The 21201-nt window shown below is 42.3% G+C and overlaps 1 protein-coding gene across 8 annotated transcripts in view; it reads right to left on the bottom strand.

The window, feature by feature from the left end:
* SLC2A12 (solute carrier family 2 member 12) overlaps window positions 1-21201 on the bottom strand; it is a 68883-nt gene that overhangs the window by 27081 nt on the left and 20601 nt on the right. The window contains exons 1-4 of one of the 8 annotated variants that reach the window (XM_039528438.1): window positions 17508-17628; window positions 14250-14355; window positions 8680-8869; window positions 117-1454 (exon numbers count right to left, since the gene is read on the bottom strand). In XM_039528438.1, coding sequence (XP_039384372.1) covers window positions 117-1454; window positions 8680-8806 — 1465 coding nt within the window. In that variant the 5' untranslated portion in view covers window positions 8807-8869; window positions 14250-14355; window positions 17508-17628. Of the gene's footprint in view, window positions 1-116; window positions 1455-8679; window positions 8961-14249; window positions 14417-17507; window positions 17629-21201 lie in introns of those variants that run through there. The other 7 variants (XM_039528439.1, XM_039528437.1, XM_039528440.1 and 4 more) reach the window with 7 other exon arrangements.

The raw sequence follows: 21201 nt of genomic DNA, 5'->3' as shown, positions 1-21201 counted from the left end.
TGTTCATTGGATTGAGAACTTCAATTTCCAGTGATGTCAACATGGGCATCTTACACCAGTGATTAATTAACTTTTAAATAAATCATTAAAAGGAATAAAAAATATGAAATACTTACTTGGTCCAAGACCTATGGAAAAAGCAGCAACATAAACAAGCAAGCTGGCCAAAGACAGCCATTTCAGAGCAGCTGGAACTTCCACAGTGTCTATTACTATGTGGGATGCTGTTTGGCTTGCTGCAGAGGTCCTTCCTCCTGCCAAGGCTGTGCTGTTCTGCTCCTCTGCCTTAGAAATTTCAGATTTTCTCACTGTGGTTACTGATGTTCTGCCCTGGGAAGGCATACCAGCAAACTGCTCCTTGAGACTCTCATTGCTGGCACTCACATTTCCTGGTTCATGAAAAATGGAATCTTCCAGGTACTGGTTTCTACAGATATTAGTGAAATTCATGTGTATATTAAGATTCACCAATCCCATGGTGACCAGTGACACTGCCATAATAGAAGAACCAATACATAGAAAGGTTTTGCTTCCAACTTGATCCACAAAAACAGTGGCTGGGATTGTACTAACCACTTTAACCACTCCAACTCCTGTCGAGGCCAAGCTAGCTGCTTCATTGCTCTGGAACCCAACTGACTTCAAAACAGTGGATGCATAAAATAAAATGTTAGGCTGCCCTGTTGTTTGCACAAAAAACACTAGTGTGAGGCCTATTAGCATTCGGGCTCTCATGTTGTCTTTTGAACGAAACAGGTCCAAGAAACTGTACTGATGTTCATCTTTCAAAGAAGACTTGATCACAGTGAGTTCTTCAGCAGTATTTGAAGTTGCCCTTAGCCTTCCCAGTACCTTGCTAGCAGCTTCATCACTACCTTTCATAACAAGAAACCGAGGACTTGGTGGAAGGAAATACATGGCAATAGCTTGCAAGGCACCTATTGGTATCACAAGGCCAAACATATACTTCCAGCCATGGGAAACTCTGGCGAATACATAATTTGCAATGTAGGCAAAAAGAATGCCAATCACAATCATAAGTTCATTTAATGATACAAGCAGGCCTCTTCTATGCTGTGGGGCTATCTCAGCGATATATACGCATGTTGCAATTGAGGATAATGATATTGAAATACCAATAGCAATCCGTCCTACAATAAGTATGCCATATGATGTACTGAGTATCAAGATCAGGCTTCCCAGTACAAGTAAACAAGATGCTATAATAATCGCAATTCTCCTTCCAAATCGGTCTATTAGGAATCCACCAGTAAGTGAGGCTAGTAAGGCCCCAATGAGGAGGGAGCTTACGACTATTTCCTGTTGTTTGCAAGAAAGTGCTAGTATACTGCTTAGCTGAAGAAGAGCCCCAGAGATGAGTCCCAGTTCATAACCCATTAGGAATCCACTGATGGCAGCAATGGCAGATGACAGAAATGTAAACGTTCCGCATCCTGGAATTACAGAAGAAAAACAAAAATGAGCTCTGTACCATTCTCATTGTAAAGGTGTGGACTCACCCCTGTTGCGCCTCCTGCACGTGACTTCCAGGAATTAGCTCATTCCAGCTCCGGAGCACCCTCTGCAGGCCGGTGATCTGCCTGTCCTCTGGCCCCCGTGTCCCTCCCTGGACCCCGGTGCCCCTTTAACTGGGGTGCTGCCCCTGGCAGTACCCCACCGATCTGGGTCTCCCCCTCCCAGGGGAACTCCCACCCACTATCCCCACTTTGCCTCAGTCTCGGCTACTGCCAGTCATCACTTAGCCCTCATTCACTGGGGCAGACTGCAAAGGGGTTTGGACCTGCTGCCTCTGCCTACTCGTGGGCTGCCCCTTTTCAACCCCAGTACCCAGTTGGCCTTACCCTAGGCCTGCAGCCTGGGGGGGTTTCCAGGCCAGAGCTCCCCAGCTCCTCTTGCCTTCCCCCAGCCCTGCTCCACCTTAGGTACCCAGGTACACTCCCTAGCAGCCAGGCCCTTCTCCCTCTAAAGGCAGAGAGAGAGTGAGACTGCTTCAGCCCAGCAGTCCCTTTATAGGGCCAGCTGAGTCCGTTTGGGGCGTGGCCACAGCTGCGGCTGTTTCCCCACTCAGCCTGGGCTGTTCTCCCAGCCTGCCAGCCCCCTCCTAGGGCTGGTTCCAACCCTGTCAGGGCTGGAGCGGGTCATCACCCCGCTACACTAATCATCAATAATAAAGTTATTTCATAAATCTGTCCTCAAAATCTTGTTCTAAGGTCTCACTTTGGGGGAAAACAACATGATCAAATGAAGAATAACCCAACAACATTGGTCATATCAAGTGAAATTGCTGAACGCAGGAAAAAATATATCATGGAATGCACTTCGTTTTTCCCCTTTATTTTTAGTATCTCTTAAGCACCTGATCCCAAACCCATTGAAGTAACAGAAAAACTCCCATTCAGTTATAGAGTTTAATGCCAGGTGGGAGCACCAGATCATCTAGTTTGACCTCCTGTATATCACAGGCCACAAACATTACCCAGTACCTGCATATTAAACCCAACAACTGAGGTTAGGTCTACACTACAGACATATATTGCTATAACTACATTGCTCAGGGATGTGAAAAATTCACACCCCTGAGTGACTTAAGACAGTGCTGTGTTGGTGGGGAAGCTTCTCCTGTCAACATAGCTACCGCCCCTCAGGGAGGTGGATTCATTATGCCGATGGGAGACGCTCTCCTGTTGGCGTAGTAGCATCTTTGCTAAAGTGCTACAGTGGTGCAGCTGTGCTGCTGTAGTGCTGTACATGAAGACAAGCCCTGAAATTAGACCAAAGTATTACGGCCCACAGGAAACTAGACTATTATGTGCCACAGTCAGAGAATGAGAGGGACCAAGGTGCACCAGTGCCTGGGGAATGAGTAAGTGACCCACACCCACACAGTGCAGGAGAAGGAAAAAAACCCAAGGTCACTGCCACCTGCTGACTCCACATATGGCGATCAGTTAGACCCTGAGCATGTGAGCAAAAACCAACCAGCCAAGCACTTGAGAGAGAGAATGCTTAGCACCACCTCAGAGCCCTGGTGCTCTCTGTCCAGTGTTCCATCTCCAGCTGTGTCCATCCCTGATGTTCCAGAAGAAGAAGATAAAAATAAATTGGTGCTGGGGGAAATCCCTTCCAATCCTGACCCCTGCAAGTGGTCAGCTGAAGCCCTGACACATTAACTTGTAGAAACATAAGATGTAAACAAGTGGGCCAACCCCAGGACTGTTGAGCCCTGTCCCCTACCGTCATAAGCAACCCCATCAAACAATCACACTCATAAATTTGTCCAGCTCTCATTTGACTTCACTGGCTTTTAGATCAGACCCTAAATAAGTAAGCCTTCCCAATAGTGACAATGGAACAGACATCCAATAAAGAGGCTCTTGCATTTTTTCCTTTTAAATTTCCAACATTTTTCCTGAGTTGAATTTAGTTGCCACAAAAGGCATCAGACTGACAGCCCTAGAACCCTTATCCACACAGTTGGTATATTATAGACAAGAATAGTACATGCTTCCTAACCACAGTGCTTCAGTCCCACCTTGGAGGGACCACCCCTACTCGTGAGAATATAGTTTATCTTGGACTCCCATTAAATCTTTGCCCTTGCTGAGAATGCAAAGGTTGCTGATTCTGAGGGTGTTCCTTTGTGATGTGGACACTTATCCACCGAGAACCAGACTAAGATTTCAAACCCAGTTTTGCTGCTCCAGATAGACAGATTGGATATTTCAGATAAACCAAATTTTGGGGTGCAAACCTCTGAACACTTTGGGATTCACTCAGCATTAATCCTTGGGTTCTTTGTAACAAAAAGATCAGATATTTCACATCAGAACCAGCACTACGCATAAGCAGACTAGGCAATTGCTTAGAGTCCCGAGCAGTTCAAGGGGGCTCCCTATTAATTATTAGTATGTGTTGTGTGGGAGGAGGTCCCTAAAAATATTCCTGATTAGGGCCCCCAATGGGCTAGCATCGCCTCTGTTTCACATAGTTTCTGATGGCTGCACCATTGGGAATAAAAACCAGATGGTGATAGAATAGACAAAATGGAGAACATATGCCATTGTATCTCCACTTTAAAATAAACTGTGTTTTATACAACTGAGATTCATTGTTTATTACTACAAGAAAGATGTAACTGATCATATTCTGCTTGTTGTGAAGCCTTTGCACCCTAGCCTTTGATGGATAATTCTAGTTTATTATTGTTGGGTTAATTCTTCCACTCAGCATAGCTTTTTTTTCTCAGCATGATGTTGGCTATCACACAATTAGAGGCCAAGTAAATTGACTGCTAATTTTCCAGTTAGTTGCAGAGAGCTCATGTACCAGTGGGAAGTGGCTTCTGCAACATAGTGCAGACTATTTCAACTAATTCCTTTGGGGCAGGTTTGGATGAGAAGTTCAGTCAACTTGGCTGGAGAGTGATGTATGGTAGAAAGATACCTAGCCCATCTGAAAGTAATGGATAGCTCTGTATTTATTTTCAACTGCTGTGATCTCCTCTGCACTATACCCAATACTTTTTTCTCGATTTATGCCTACAATCCAAGACCAATAGGTTTATTGGAAGCACTGATTTGTGTAAAGTTACACTCTGGGCCAGATCGTCAGAGGACATAAATTGGCTTCAACTGAGCAACCCCGATTTACACCTGCTACAAATCTGGCTAATGGTATACATACGTGATACAGGTGTTAACCTCACTGCAGAAACTAACCTTCTCCCACCTTTGATCTTCTGCTTTTAATATATTAGTAGTGCTGGGGGCGGGGGGGATCCTTCAGTTATGACCTGGTGGAGGAATTCAGTGGGGCAGAAATAAGACTTGTGCCCCCGGGATAAATATTATGGTTATTTTAAAATAAATTATTTTGGTATGGCCCTCAGACAGCTTGGAAGTTGCCAGTGTGGGACTCAAGGCCACAAAGGCTGTGCACCGCTGATGCATGCCAATGTTTAATAAGAATAGGATGGTTATTGTACTGGTAATTTTAAATGTTAGCTTTGTTTTTTCACTACTAGTTTGAGAACCTCCTATAGGGCCTAAGGATCATGTTATCAGACCTACCCAGTTTTACAAATTTGTGGAAACTTGTGTTACACTGTTGATCTACAACTCTCACCTCCTCTCTCTTCCCCCAAGCAGGTTTGGGAACAGCTAGTTACACCAGTAGAGCAGGTTTTTAATTTTTAGGGAAGCCTCTGGTTCCCGTTTGTTGTCTGACAGTGACCCCTACGCACCACAGATGATCCTATCATCGGTCAATCCTGGCAGCCTTTTGAAATGAATTGTGCTGCCTTTTCAAATTTGGCCCTTGAATGTACAGCACCTTCTGGCATGAAAGGGGCAAACAGAACATTCTACAATCTCAGCAGCAAACTCTCTCAGCAGTTCTATGTGAATCACATTTAATCTGCAGTCATTGCTTTTCCCTGAAGCCTATACATGTTTTTATTAATATTGGGCAAAATCTAAATGTCCCTTATCATACTCAGTCCTTACTTGAGCAAAATTCTCATTGGGTTAAATCCTGAGAGCTTTACTCAGCTTCCACTCAGGCCAGGTCTACACTACAGAGTTATATCGGTATAACTACATTGCTCAGGGGTGTCAACGTAATTATACCGACCTAACTCCTGGTGTAGACAGTACTCTGTTGACGGGAATGCTTTTTCCATTGACATAGCTACAACCTCTCATGGAGGTGGATTAAGTATGCTGATGGGAGAAGCTCTTCTGTTGGCATAGTAGCATCTTCACTTGCACTACAGTTGCACATCTGTAGTGCTGTATGTGAAGACAAGCTCCAAGTCTTTCCCCGTCAAAACTCTCATTGACTTCAATGTGACTTTTGCTTTAGCACTTCCAGTAGTTTTACAGGCACTCCTTTTAAATACAGGCTTTTTGTGATATTTCTGGGCAGAGAAGGTTTTAGACATTCTCTTTAAAAAATGCTTCTTTTAAAAATATATATATTTCTTTTGTTTTTGTGAGAACCATAAAATATATATAGCAATTCACTGTCATGTGCTGCTAATATATATATTTTAATGGGAGGCTTCCGTAAAAAATTCTGGATAAACCCCATGGCCAATAGGTGTGTAACTAAAAATAAAAAGGATTGAGAAAGCTACTCATTTGTTTTTCCATTTCAACAAAAAATGCTTTCTCACAACCAACAAAGAAAGCAGCACTGCCTGACAAACAAACTTATCTTTAAGAGCATTTTCTAAAATGTTTATGCTTTGTTCCTGAAAAGCAGACTGAGGATAGTAACAGTATAGCCTAGAGTTCAGCATGTGTAATTGAAATTAGGGGTGGAGATGGGGGATGAAGATGTTATGGAGGGTGTGCATCCTTCCCCATAATTTTTTTAATCTGTCATTTGGTGCAATCTGAGCCATTTCAAAGGCAACTGTATATTATGAGATGCACGAGTAAGTCATTTCTGTCAGGAAAGATTTATAAGCATTCGGGGGAGGGGGGGACGTGATTCCATCAGAGGCAGGTAAAACCATCCTTATCTGCCCTTCAATTTGTACCAGGCTCCTGACTATGGGCATTTCGGAACCCTGTCCAGCACATCACAGCAGCTTCACATCTGCGATTATTTCAGGCATGGAGATTCCTTTTGTGCACAAATGTTTCTACATTGTTTTTTAATTACTCCACAAAGCATATTTCAGTTTCTCTGTCTCCATAATGACACAATTTTTTTAAAAAATTGTAAATAAAATTATTTTGTTGTTATAATTTATTATTTGTAGTACAGTAATGCCCACAATGCAGACAGAAGGAAATTGCTGCCCCAAACAGCATATGTTGGTTATGGGATGTGGAGTCTTTCATCACTGCACCCCTGGTACAAATCCAGCCCACTTTCATAGTGTCTGGAAATAGATGTTGTTGTTTTTTCAATCCCTCACCTTCCTGAACTGCCTCAAGGGTAATTTGGGGTGAGAAATTCCACATTTCTGGGAAAGAAGCAAACAGCTTTCGGGAAGGTTTTTTTTTTTTTTTTTTTTTTAAGTGTTCGCTATTTGCAACTATCCAGAGATTTGGAAAGTTGGGTGCAGTTCTGTCAAAAATAGGTTAATGGTAAATAAGTCAGGCAGTCAAAAGTGCATGATAAAAGGAGTTTGTCACATAGATATGACTATATGACGCAATGGGATACCCCCTCTCCAGTGGGACAAGGCATTTGTTTGTAGCATTGGTCAATCATGATATATCAAACCTTAAAACTGCAACATTTGTATGGAAAATTGATTTTAAGAAAATTTTTAGAGATTTCTACAATGTATTCCTTCATTTTGCCCTGGTTATCTCTTTCCTCTCCCTCTGAGAGCTGGACAGTTAGAATGGATTCAAGAGGGTTGAAAAAAAGTTTTACTTTCCCATGGAAGTTAAAACAGTTCAGAAGGATATGGATCCTTTAAACTGGAGATTATTTTCAGGCCAGCTGGTGGAATATGTATTTTATATATTCATAATTCTACAGCCCTTTAACAATAATTTCTAAAAATCTTGCTGAAAATACAGTACTTTAAAACTGAAATTTATACAATTGTTATGTCACTGAAAAAGAAAACAAAAAACAAAAAGAAAACCTAACCCAGTTCACGCTTTGTGGCTGCGTTAGTGCAAAACTCAAGACTGAGGTGTTGGAAAGTACTGGGTGCTGGGTACATTGTAACCTGAAGATTATGTTGCATAAATAATGTACAGATTGTAAAAACAATAGTTCAATAGTGTGTCCGCAAACTGAATGGCTTTTTGTTCATTAACCTTAGCTTCCCTGTGATCCCAGATATCAGTGGATATTGCTGGCCTCATCCATAACTTTTTATTACACTCCAACAATATTATTTGTGCCAATAGTATCTTAACATATTTGGGTTAGTTTGTGCACTTCAAATCATTTATTTCTAAGCAAACATTAACTCAGGCATAGTCCTCTCTGGCTTACAGCAATGTTTTCTTTCTTCTGCCTCAGCTTTAAATCATGGAAACAGAATGTAATGATTTTGTGTCACCTACTTCTGATCTCAGTAAAAGAATCTCTATATGTATAAAATGTGTTACACCAGAGGCTGGGAGAAACTGACAGTTAAAACAGCAAAGTGCAGATGGATTAAAGTTGTTCTATGATTGCAAATATTTTTTTCAGTAGTAATTTTATATTGGATTCCTAGTCTGCAGACCCAAAGTCAAACTGCCATAAGCAGGTGCAACTCCCATTGGAGTCAATGAGCCCCAGTGATTTCAAGGGGAGGGTTGAATTTGGTCCTTAGTGTTAATGGGTTACAATAGAATAGACATTGTGGGCATCAATGGCTCTTTTGATCTTTCAGGTGAATAATTTGCAAAAGGAGAAGGATTTACACATTAGAGGGTGCATCCATGATCTGTAGGATCAAGGCCTTCAGGGGAAAGTATTTCAAACACTCTCATTCAAAGGGAAAGGTGACACTTCGTTCTTTGCTCACATTTTCCTTCTCTTGCAATGCCAGGAATTAGGGGACAGACGGACAGTGTTAATTTAGACTCTCCTGGCTTTTGCCAGGCAATTTTCCTCCAAACCCGAATGTTAGTTACATATATTTGCTCCTATTGTCATTCAGTCACAGCTGGCATTCAAACTGTGCCACATTACCTGTCTGAGAGGGAAGCTTGTGTAGGTTGGCGTTGCTGCTGCTGTCGCCTCTGTTATCATCACTCTCCCCTGTTCTCATTTTCCTGCACTGTTGGTTGAGGTCCTCCACATTCTGCACAGGTACCATTGCCGTTTAACAGCTCTATTCTACACTTCAGGGTAGAAACACTTCACAGGCCAATTGTCCGTGCTGTGCTGCCAACAAACGCACAGGTTATTTTCCTCATGGCAGCGTGATACAGAAGCTTACAGAGTATATGGCACAGACGGATTTGTGAACAACTTTGTTTCTATTTCAGAAGGCTTTGCCCTTTCTAGTGACACAGGCTGTTGCTATTCTTGGTAGCCTATCACAGGCAAGTGGGAGGGCCATCTTGCAGAAGTATTGTTTTTGCCTTTAAACAAACAGTTGAAGCCATTAGGCATTCACACAGAGCTCAAGGCACATTCTTTAGCCATTAGCTTAAAGGATCTCTCTTGGATTAATGTACCTTTAAAAAAAAATAAAAACAGAGAAGGAACATGAAGGGAGATTTAAACTATTTGCTGTGTCAGCTAAAGTTAGGGCACTGAATACACACAGATGGTGTCAATTAATTCTTTTGAATGATGAACAAGTTATTAAGAGAAATTCTAGAGAGCAAAGCAGCGTCAGTCTTTTAGCCTCTGACTGCAGTACCCAGTGGTAGTGATGGTATATTTTTAGTCATTTCTACCATGCCAGAGTTACGCATGGCACTTTACAGATTAATAAAAAGACAGGCGCCTGCCACATGAGTTTAGAGTCAAAGGGCCCAATCCTGGGCACTGCTAAGTACCAACAATTCCCACTAACTACAGCCGAAGAAAGGGGCAATAATAAACAAAGGGGGGGGGGGGAAAGACAAGGGTTAGAACAGTGAAAGATGAGCTATGTACATAGAGCTATGTACATACTCCCTTGAGTAGGCCCATTGGCATCAGTGAGGCTAGCTGCTCATTTAGGCATGCACCAAGTGAGCCGCTAGTGTGCTGTAGACTTTTAATTTTGTTTCTTTTTTGTTTTGTTTGTTTTTGTTGCCATTAATGCATTAACATGTGGGGATAGAATGGGAGTGAAGGCTAGGGCAGAGGGCAGAGGTGGAAGGCTGGTAACTCTTGGACTAGTAGCATTTTCAGGAAGGAGCATTCCTAAACATTTTTCACCTTAATTAAAACAGACACCAAACACCCCTTATCAGTCTTTGCTTGACAAGGACATTCTACAGAAGAGAAAATAAATGTATTTTCTGACAGGTGGGTCACAGGAAGGTCTAGAGGCAGGAACATTTGGATTCCAAAATAACAAAGATTCTTGTTGCGGCCTTTTTTTTTTTTTTAGTACATTTGGCATTGTCTTACAAGAGTCTTTCTACCACTGGTACATTTTTTTTTAGAAAGAAGATCAAATAAGAGCATATCAAGGAGTCAGCAGCTATTGGATGCTGTCAGAGTCTGTAAAAAAAAAAAACTCACTACTTCCAGTGAGATATGTTTGCATGTGGTACATTTAAAAATGAAAAAAATAATTCATGTTTGTTTTGAATTTTTGATAAAAATGGGATGCTGTTTCTAAGGGGGGGAAGCTGTAGTTTTGTTTTGAAAAATCTGTTTTAATTATGAAAATGAATAATTTTATCTATGGCAAGATTTCCCTGTGACAATCTGACTTGTACCCAGCCTTTTCTGAGGGCCTGTCCTAGACCCCTAAACAGATCCTTGTTTCTTCTAGTGTCCAAAATCCCTAACCCCTCTCTCTTTAATGATCTTGGTGATGCCTGAGGGCATTATCCTATGTGGCATATTGGCTGGAAACAAGTCCCTCATCCTGGATGTTTGTCTGTGGGAGAACATGTGTGGCTCAATTCCCCTCTCTTGACTGCTAGCTTGTGAGGAAGCCAGATTCTTTGTTTGACCCACTGTAATGTTTCAAACTCTGAGGCAATACATACCATAATACATTGCATAGCCAAGAGTATATGAGATTTCAGTTTAGTGGCAGCGGGGGCCCCACAGAAAGGTTATCAGAGGACCTTTGGGCCCTCACTGCTGGCTAGCAAAGATGAGGGCTGTGTTTGTGAGGAGAAGGATCTAGTAGAAAATCATAAAGGTAGAATAATAACCACGGTGGACTTCCCCCATCTCATTCTCCTTTGGTGGTGGGGCTAATCAAAACTTTGTCAAACCTTGAAGTTTGGGTTCATGGATGAGTGATGGAGCACGTCTGAAAATACGGCCCATCACTAAGTAATCATGTATGTCAGAGATTACATTGATTTTGTTTCTGTGGGTTATCATTGTGTTTGCCTTCCAACTAATAAGAGGCTGTTTTGCTGGAAACAGAGACAACCCCTGAGGAGTTATAAGGATGTACTGAGAAAATAGAGGAGATAGCACTGAAAGCACTATAATTAGGTTTATGTCCTCCCTCCTCACAAATGTCAAGAATTTTTAGAGCTTCTACCCTTCCTCCCCCTCAAGGGACACTGCAAATCTTCATAAAATATTTATCCCCAGCTTTGAGCCGATTCAGCTTCAGAGGTCTGTGCAAGTATTATTTACTTTTTGTTTATTTTTTACAAGAGTTGGAGAGGGACCCTATGACTGTATCCCTTTTCCATTCTTCACTTCCCTTCCACATGTATCTCTCCATTTAGAGTGCTAAAGAAAGGCATATTTATTAGGTAGAGGTGGTGGCACTGGGAGGAGGGCTATTACCTACTCTCCCCCATCTAAAAACATTCTCTCTCAAGGCCCTCTTCCCTAGTATGAGAAGGATTCTGCTGCCAGTCTAGGTAATACAAGGAAGAGGCTGCTTCTCATCAAGTTTCCAAAACTTCTGTTAGGTAGATTTTACATTATGAGTGCAAAATAAATGAAGACGTAAAATTTAGTGATTTCAGTAGAAATTTCCCAGTTGATCAGTTTAGAGAAATGGACTAAGAGTCAGGAGGCCTAGAGCCTTATCCTTAAAAAACAACAACACTTGTGCTTACTTGGGGGCCCCAAAGACACCACCACAAGTAAGCACATTAAATTGTTGTCTTTTTTTTAGGAGACCAGCCTTTCTCTTCCTTCCAAGCAATGCCATTTTTTTTGCAGGCATCATCAGCAGCCTTTTTTTTTTTTTCCTTTTTTTCACTGAGGTAGCCTCAAGAGATAGCTCTGACTTTCATTTGTGGGACAGCAGCCTGTACACAGTGTTCCTTAAGCAGATTGTTAAACAACACAAACAATAATACAGGATATTCAGTCTAAAACAGTGAACTGCCTTGTTCATTATTCTGATTAGAGTGTTACCTCAGATCCCTTTCTGAATATTTCTGCTGATAATGGCTCAATAGCATCTCTCTTGTCTCTCACCTCTTGTCTGGCCAGAGGAGAGGGTGCTAGTCTGGGACTTAAGGAAACCCACGTTCGGTTCCTTGCTCCACCAGAGGCTTCCTGTGTGATCTTCGGAAAGTCTCTCTGGTTATGTCTACACTTCGAGTTGGAGGAATTCCCCGCTCAAAGAGATGTAACTGCACTAGCTACGACTGAGCTAGCATGCTAGACATAGAGTGTAGCCATAATGGTGTGGGTGTCAGGAGATGTTAGCCTTCCCAAGTGTGTACCTAGTGTCTTGGGTGAGTATGTACTTTGAGCAGCTAGCCGCTTGCCCTGCTGCAACTACATTCTATTTTCAGCATGCTAGCTCAATCACTGCTAGCGTGGGTGTATCTCCTCAAACTAGGAATTGCTCCCACAGCTCAAAATACAGCCACACCCTTAGTCTCTCTGTGCCTCAGTTCCCCATCTGTAAAATGGGAATAATAGCACTTCCCTACCTCACAAGGAAGTTGTGAGGGTAAATATAGAAAAGACTTGAGATGCTCAGATAATATAATGATGGGGACCATATTGGTACTTCAGATAGATGAATTCTTCTTTTCATTTGGAAGTTTGTTCTTATTTTTTAACCTAAACTTGAACTTCTCCATCTTAAGACTATTCTATCTTGTAATACGTCCTTAGTCAACATTGAATGAGCCTCCCTCCCTCCTGTATATTATTTTTTTGTTGTTATTGGCCCTTTCCATCTGTTTCTTTATGGCAGGGGTTGGCAACCTACGGCACGTGTGCCAAAGGTGGCACGCGAGACGATTTTTGATGGCACACGGGGCAGGCTGAGCCGCTCAGCCCGCTGCCGCTTTGGGGTTCCCACTGCTGGCCCCTTACCAGCCGGGATCCCGCCGCCAGTCCCACTCAGCACCCGCTGCTGGCCTGCAGGAAGAAACCCCAGGCTGGCGGTGGGCTGAGACCCCACCTGGCAAGGAGCCGGCAGCCGAAACCCTAGAGTGGTGGCAGGCTAAGCTGCTCAACCTGCCGCCGCTCTGGGGTTTCCACCACTGGCTCCTGCCAGCCGTGGTCCCACCGCCGGTCCCACTCAGTGCCAGCTGCTGGCCTGGGGGAAGGAACCCCAGGCTGGCAGTGGGCTGAGACCCCAGCTAGCAGGAACCCGTGGTGGAAACCCCAGAGCGGCGGCAGGATGAGCTGCTCAGCCCGCCGCCACTCTGGGGTTCCCGCTGCTGGCCCCTTGCCAGCTGGGGTCCCCCCCCCTGCCACAGCCCCACTCAGCACCCACTGCTGGCCTGGGGGAAGGAACCCCAGGCTGGCAGCGGGCTGAGACCCCAGATGGCAGGAGCCGGCAGCCGAAACCCCAGAGCAGCAGCGAGCTGAGCTGCTCAGCCCGCCGCTGCTCTGGGGTTCTGGCTGCTGGCCCCTTGCCAGCTGGGGTCCCCTCCGCAGCCCCACTCACCCTGCTTCCAGTTGGAGTTCCAGTGCAGGCCCCCTGCCAGACAGAATCCAGGTTTCCGGCCTTGCTCAGCCCTACCAGCTGCCAGCTCCACTCACCTCAGCCGCCAATCTGGGGTTCCAGCCGCTGACCTCCTGCCAGTCGGTTATCAGCTGATAACTCAGAAGCCTGTGTGCAGCTTAAAGTATCCAAATAGGTGCCACCAGACATTGGAAAACTCAGCAAGGAAAAGCAAGGGCAAGGATCACACTAAACTAATAAGATCTGCATTTTAATTTAATTTTAAATAAAGCTTCTGAAACATTTTGAAAACCTTGTTTACTTTACATATAACAGTAGTTTGGTTATATATTATAGACTTATAGAGAGATCTTCTAAAAAATGTTCAAATGTATTATCGGCACGCGAAGCCTTAAATTAGAGTGTATACATGAAGACTCGGCACACCACTGCTGAAAGGTTGCCGACCCCTGTTTTATGGTATATAAGTTATGTTTTCTTCATCATTCCTCTATTGTCAGACCTTCCAAACCACTTATCTGTGCTGCTAATTTTTTATTCTCTCTGGGCTAAATCCTTGCTTAATCTTTACTCTGGCAAAACTCATGCTGAGTAAGAGTCTACTTGAATAAGGGCTGAGTAAAACATAGTAAGGACCTCAGGGCTAGAGCCAATATTTGTTACCAAACTTCTGATAGTGTGTTGCCTACAATTTTATATTAATAACAAGAAGATCAAGGATATGAATGTGACTCACCTTCGGAAGTGATGCTGTTTGGATTTAGAATGGGGCAGTGGGGAAAGTCACCACTGCCATTGGCCATTTCTCCCCTACTGCCCTTTGTGGCACACATAAGGAATGTCTAAATGACACAAGGAAATCATAAAAGCATTGGGCTCTCCATGTTGATGAATTTGTGACTGCTGTATAAAAATAGACAAGGTTATACAAAGGAAAAACTGACTGATTTGCAAAGATGAACAAAAAACAATTTCCTTGTCTCAGAAACTTTTAATTTTGGAGATGAGATAGGGCACAGGTCAGTGGAGTGGAGCTAAGAGATAACTAAAGTGGTTCACAAAGATTTTTAAGTGGATCTAAATATTCAGGTGAGATAAAGATGTATCTAAGTGACAACTGGGGAGGCATAGTGAGAAGACAGAAACAGCTGTGAGAGTTGTATAAAGTGACCCCTCTCAAGATTTGTTTGGCATCACTATTTTTCAGGGTTTTTCATGCCCCAATCCAAGTAACTGCAAGACTATATTCATTGTTCATATTTGAACTAAGAACATTTCTCTGTCAGTGAGAATGGGAACTACTCATTTGTCTTGATCAATGGCTTGGCACTCAGCCAGGAACAAAGGGCTTTTTGCCAAGTCATCAGTAACAAGAAGAGAGTAAGCGAATCCATAACTCAGCAGTTGAGAGAATCTATTCATACAGTAGTGGCTGAAAAACGGAGACATCAATAATATTAGTGTTAATTGATATCCAACTATAGGAAGGAACTGGAAAAGGACTAGCTGTAGTCAATGAACACAAAGAGAGGAAATGCTGGCAGTTCATGCCCAAACTCTACAGCCAAGAAGAGCATAGGAGGGGGATAATAATAAATGGAGATATACCTATCTCACAGGACTTGAAGGGACCCGGAAAGGTCATCAAGTCCAGCCCCCTGCCTTCACTAGTAGGACCAAGTACTGATTTTTGCCCCAGATCCCTAAGTGGGGCCCTCAAGGATTCACCTCTCAATCCTGGGTTTAGTAGGCCAATGCTCAAACCACTGAGCTATCCGTCCCCTCTAATGGATGTCATAAACCAGAATGTTCACAGAGCACTTGCTGGTGGTCCACAGAGCAGGGCTGTCCCTAGGCATATGCCGCATACGAAGTGCGTGGGGGGCCAGAGGGGAGGGGAAGGAGAGTAAAAGACTGGGGGACTTAAAGTGACTGTCTCTCACACTTCCCTAACACACACACTGTCTCTCTCACATGCAGACTGGCTCTCAGACCCACATACACTCTGCCTCACAAGTCAGAGTCCCCCAATAGATTGTCACACACACACATACACACAGAGAGTCTCACACTCCCCAACACATACTTTGTCACACAGTCCCCCAACACACAGGCTCTCTCACACAAACACACACATATTATTGTTGTTGTTATTACTGCTTGGTAATTCCTGTCAAAATGCTCGTGGTGAGCCAGGGATGGCAAGGGGCTGCAGGAAGGCTGTGGGTTCTAACAAGATGCATCCCCCATCTGACAGCGTGAAGCCTGCCTTGAGCCACTGCCGCAGCGTCTGCTGCATACAAAGCTCGGAGGGTGTCAGCAATTGGGGGGGGGTGTCTGGGGATCTGCAGGCGGGGGTGGTGGCTGTGCCCCCTTGACACACTGGGCTCAGCAGTGCCAGCTGGGGACCACCTTCAGTGGCGCATGGGGCACCAGTTTAATAATACTGCATAGGACCCTAAATCCTAAGTATGGACCTGCCACAGAGGACTGGCTGGTCACATAGTGTTGGCTCCTCCCCCTTATTTCCAGAGGAGAAAAACCGGACATATGTGAGGGAGAAGACAACTTGAAGAGCAAAAGCAGACAGTGCATTTAATTCTTTTCTACAAAACCCAAGCACCATATTAAAGGTAACTAAAATACATTAAGTACTTACCTTACCTTATATTACTTTTCCATGTATGGAAAATAGAATTGCCACAGTAATGTTACACAATCACAAACTGGAGGGGAGATGTCTGTACTATTGTGAATGGAGAGAGGACAGTCCACAAGATCATCTTGAATAAGAAAGCCTGTCTTTATTTGGGAGCCCTTATCATAAAGGCTGCTTCTTGGACATGACTGATTGGGTCCCAGTCTGCAGAATGATCTAGAGCTGCAGTTTATAATACCCAGAGGGTTTGCAAACAGATGATAAGGGGTTGCAAATCCAATCACTCTGTCCTTCTCATGTTGCTCCATGAGAAGGGACTCCTGGCGAGAACTGGCTAAGGGAAGGGCATTCTGGTATGGAAAAGGTAACAGAGCAGGTATCCCAATATGGAAACAATTAAGAACCACTGGGATGGACTAACAAGTTAGCCAGGCACCATGCAACATAATAAGAAGTGCCTGTCTCACGACGCTGCAGCTTCGGAGCAGACAGGATGTCATGCTGTTCAGAAAAAAGGAGGAGGACTGAAGGGATTGCAGTTAATAAAGCAAAAAGGTGAGAGTGAAAATGTAAGCCAGTAGTGCTCACAGGAACCATTTGTTTCACTGGTGCTCGGAGGGCATCAAAGTTGTCAGGTGGGCTCTTTTCTTATATCTACTTTCAGAAATGAATCTTTTGGCTGATTTAACAGCTTATAATTAGAAAAATAATCACGATAGAAACTGAAGAATTACTTTTAATTCTAAACTGCTGAATAAGGGGAATCTGTAGGCTTTGGGCCAATGTTTCTTGTGGATCTCACTCTATGCATATATTCCTGGTCCCAGCTCCTGTCTTGTCTACATTACCAACAGTCCTATTTTGTGGGATTGGAAACGGGGCAGAATGCATTCCCATAGAAACACCTCTTTGACTTTTTGAATTTGTTCCCTTCATATATTTTTAAAAGAGGGGGAGAAGAGTGCACCCATCTTATCTCCTTGGGCCTTCATATCTAGCGAATCAAGTTGCTCAATTTCTTCCAAAATCTGGAAGTAAAATTTTGCAACAAATCCTTAAGAAAATATGCCTAAAAGAAAATTTAGTTCTCTATGGGATTCCTACTTCCTTGAGTGTCAAGCTTTTGCTCTCAAAAGCAAAGGTCCACCTCCTGTGAATAAGGTCAGTTGGACAGGCATGCCTGGATCCTGGGAAGGGGAGTAGAAGGAAGGGAAATAATTCAGAGAGAGAGAAAAAGAAACAGCAGAGAAAAGAAAGAAACGGAGAAGCAAAACCAAGACAAACATGCAAGTACTCCAGCAAAAGAACAATATAAAAAGGCACAAGTAGTCTCACCTCTCCCCCTTGCCATTAAAAGATGAGCTGAGGCATTGACACCCACTCAGCAATGGAGTTTGGCAAAGTTCCAAGTGGAAAGATATAAAAAGAGACAGAAAAATATCCCAGGAAAAATAAGTAATCCATCCTTGAGAAAGTATGGCTGTAAAAAATAACGCACACATTATTATTTATTAGTTAATATGATGTAATCCAACATAGCCATCCAACCAATCCAAAAAAGTTTCTTACAAACCTATGTTAAGCTTCATGGCACCCATGTGAGCAAGATAAGTCTCATTCTCCCATCTTTGCAGGTGGGGAAACTGAGGCACAGATGTTATGTGATTTGCCTTAAGACAGCCATGCAGTGACTCTGTGGTAGAGCTGGGAAGAGTATCCTCATGTGTCTCCAAGTGTCCTCATGCTGACGTCTGTGCTTTACCTACAGACAATTTGCTCTCTATCTCTCTCTCTCAGAGGGGCTATTAAGTTATATGTACTTATTTAATTCAATTATATATATTTAAAAAAACCCACAACAAAGCCTTTCTGAAAAATCATTGACATCTGTTAAGCAAACAAATAATCAGCTCAACCCAGAAGCTACCACCATGCTGCAACAATTTCCCTTCCTCCGCAATCGGTAAAACACTTACTAACTTCCTACTGCACCGACTGTTCTCTCAGCATTAGAAGTGTCTTGAATGTGGGCTGGGGCTGGGCCACCAGCATAAAGACTGAAGTTCTGGCAAAAAAATCAAACTGAAGGAAAAAACGACAAGGAAGCAAAGTGTAATGAAAGAGACAGACTTAGCAATTTGAGCTCGGAAAAAGGAAATAAAAGCTGAGGTTTACTTCAAGTTTTACCTTCTGTGGCAGTGCAGCCTTTCTTTCAAATAAAAGGAAAGGGTGCCTGTCCTTGAAAGTCACATATAATATTTACTGGGTTAGGTGCCTCTGGTCATCAGCACTTACTGCTCCTTTCTATTCATATCAGCCGTCTTTAGGAGCTCACCCTTTTTGTTCACATTAAAGAATAACACATAGAAACAGTAGTTGCACACACGCAGTCTTGAAAAAAAACCAAGAGGAGTTCATGCTGAGTGGACCTCAAAAAATTTAGTTTAGATACTTATCCAAATCTTATCTGAGCCAAATTGCCGCAAAATGCCTTAAAAACAGGTTTTTTTGGTGGTGAAATTTGCTTTTTACTAGGGCTGTAAAGCAATTAAAAAAATTAATTGCGATTAATCGCACTGTTAAACAACAATAGAATGCCATTTATTTTATATTTTTGGATGTTTTGTACATTTTCAAATATATTGATTTCAATTACAATACAGAATACAAAGTGTACAGTGCTCACTAGATATTTATTTTTAATTAAAATATTTGCACTGTAAAAAAACAAAAGAAATAGAATTTTGCAATTCGCCTAAGTACTGTAGTGCAGTCTCTTTATCATGAAAGTTATCATGAAAGATGACCTCCTGAGGTCCCTTCCAACCCTGAGATTCTATGATTCTATGAAAGTTGAACTTACAAATGTAGAATTATGTACAAAAAGCCCTGCATTCAAAAATAAAACAATGTACAATTTTAGAGCCTGCAAGTCCACTCAGTCCTACTTCTTATTCTGCCAATCGCTCAGTCAAAAAAAATTTGTTTTCATTTCCAGGAGATAATGTTGCCCGCTTCTTGTTTACAGTGTCACCTGAAAGTGAGAACAGGCATTTGTATGGCACTGTGGTAGCTAGTGTCGCAAGATATCTACATGCCAGATGCACTAAAAAGTTATATATCCGTTCATGCTTCAACCACCATTCCAGGGGATATGTGTCCATGCTGATGACGGGTTCTGCTTGATAACCATCCAAAGACTTGCATCTGAAGAAGTGGGTATTCACCCACGAAAGCTCATGCTGCAGAACGTCTGTTAGTCTATAAGGTGCCACAGGATTCTTTATTGCTTTTACAGATCCAGACTAACACGGCTACCCCTCTGATACTTGACATCCAAAGCAGTGTAGACCGATACATGTCCATTTTCATCATCATGAGTCAGATGCCACCAGCAGAAGGTTAATTTTCTTTTTTGGTGGTTCGGGTTCTGTAGTTTCCACATTGGGGTGTTGCTCTTTTAAGACTTCTGAAAGCATGCGCTATGTCTCATCAATCTCAGATTTTGGAAGGCACTTCAGATTCTTTAACCTTGGGTCGAGTGCTGTAGCTATCTTTAGAAATCTCACATTGGTACCTTCTTTGCATTTTGTCAAATCTGCAGTGAAAGTGTTCTTAAAATGAACATGTGCTGGGTCATCATCTGAGATTGCTACAACATGAAATATATGGCAGAATGTGCGTAAAACAGAGCAGGGGACATACAATTCCCCCCCACCAAGAGTTCAGTCACAAATTTAATTAACGCTTTTTTTTTAATGAGCATCATCAGCATGGAAGTATGTCCTCTGGAATGGTGGCCGAAGTATGAAGGAGCATACAAATGTTTAGCATGTAACTACCTTGCAATGCCAGCTACAAAAGTGCCATGCAAATGCCTGTTCTCACTTTCTGGTGACACGGTAAATAAGAGGGCAGCATTATCTCCTGTAAATGTAAACAAATTTGTTTGTCTTAGCGATTGGCTGAACAAGAAGTAGGACTGAGTGGACTTGTAGGCTCTGAAGTTTTACATTGTTTTGTTTTTGAGTGCAGTTGTGTAACCAAAAAAAAATCTACATTTGTAAGTTGCACTTTCATGATAAAGGGATTGCACTACAGTACTTGTATGAGGTAAATTTAAAAATACTATTTCTTTTATCATTTTTACAGTGCAAATATTTGTAATAAAAAATAATATACACTTTGATTTCAATTACAACACAGAATACAACATATATGAAAATGTAGAAAAACATCCAGAATATTTAATACATTTCAGCTGGTATTCTGTTGTTTAACAGTGATTAATCACGATTAATTTTTTTTAATTGCGATTAATTTTTTTGAGTTAATCGCATGAGTTAACTGAGATTAATTGACAGCCCTGCTTTTTACCATCAAATTGGAAATATCTTTGGTTTAATTTTTCTCTCACCTATGTAGTATATATACAGTATTCCTATTGGAGTTAATGGAGCAAAACTGTAATAAGTGATTAATCAGATTGATATTTGTGGCCAATATGTTACTTCCAAGAGTAGGTGAATGAAGGATTTATTTTATCCAGCCACTTCAATGTAGATTGGGACTATAAGATTAGCTCACAGAAGTATGCATTTTACATGTATTTTGGGGGAGAGGCAGAGGGCACAATGGAGTTGATTACATTTGGAATTTTAACAACTTTGATTATACTGGATATTAGTTAAGGCCCAATCCTGCAACTTGATTTGCATTGGTGCTGTAATCTGCCCATGTGCTTTCAGTTGCAGTATCTGGTGTCTTTAAACCAGAGAGTTGATAATGGCACCCACCCTCTGAAAATCAGACCTCTTTAAGATGTCTCAAGTAAGGCACCAAAAAATGGAATCCCCCCAAAAGACTACTCACTTGGAAATTTACCTCAAGGTTTTTGTAATTCATAACATGTAAATATGTTTCTTCTATATATGGTCCTCATGTGATGCATCACTGAAAATTCTCACTGCCCTTCCTTATCAAGAGAAATGTAAATTACTAACATGTATGTTGTCTGCGCAACAACGTT

Source organism: Mauremys reevesii, linkage group 3, assembly GCF_016161935.1.
Source record: "Mauremys reevesii isolate NIE-2019 linkage group 3, ASM1616193v1, whole genome shotgun sequence".
Lineage (NCBI taxonomy): Eukaryota > Metazoa > Chordata > Testudines > Geoemydidae > Mauremys > Mauremys reevesii.
This window is presented reverse-complemented; position numbering and strand designations above follow the sequence as displayed.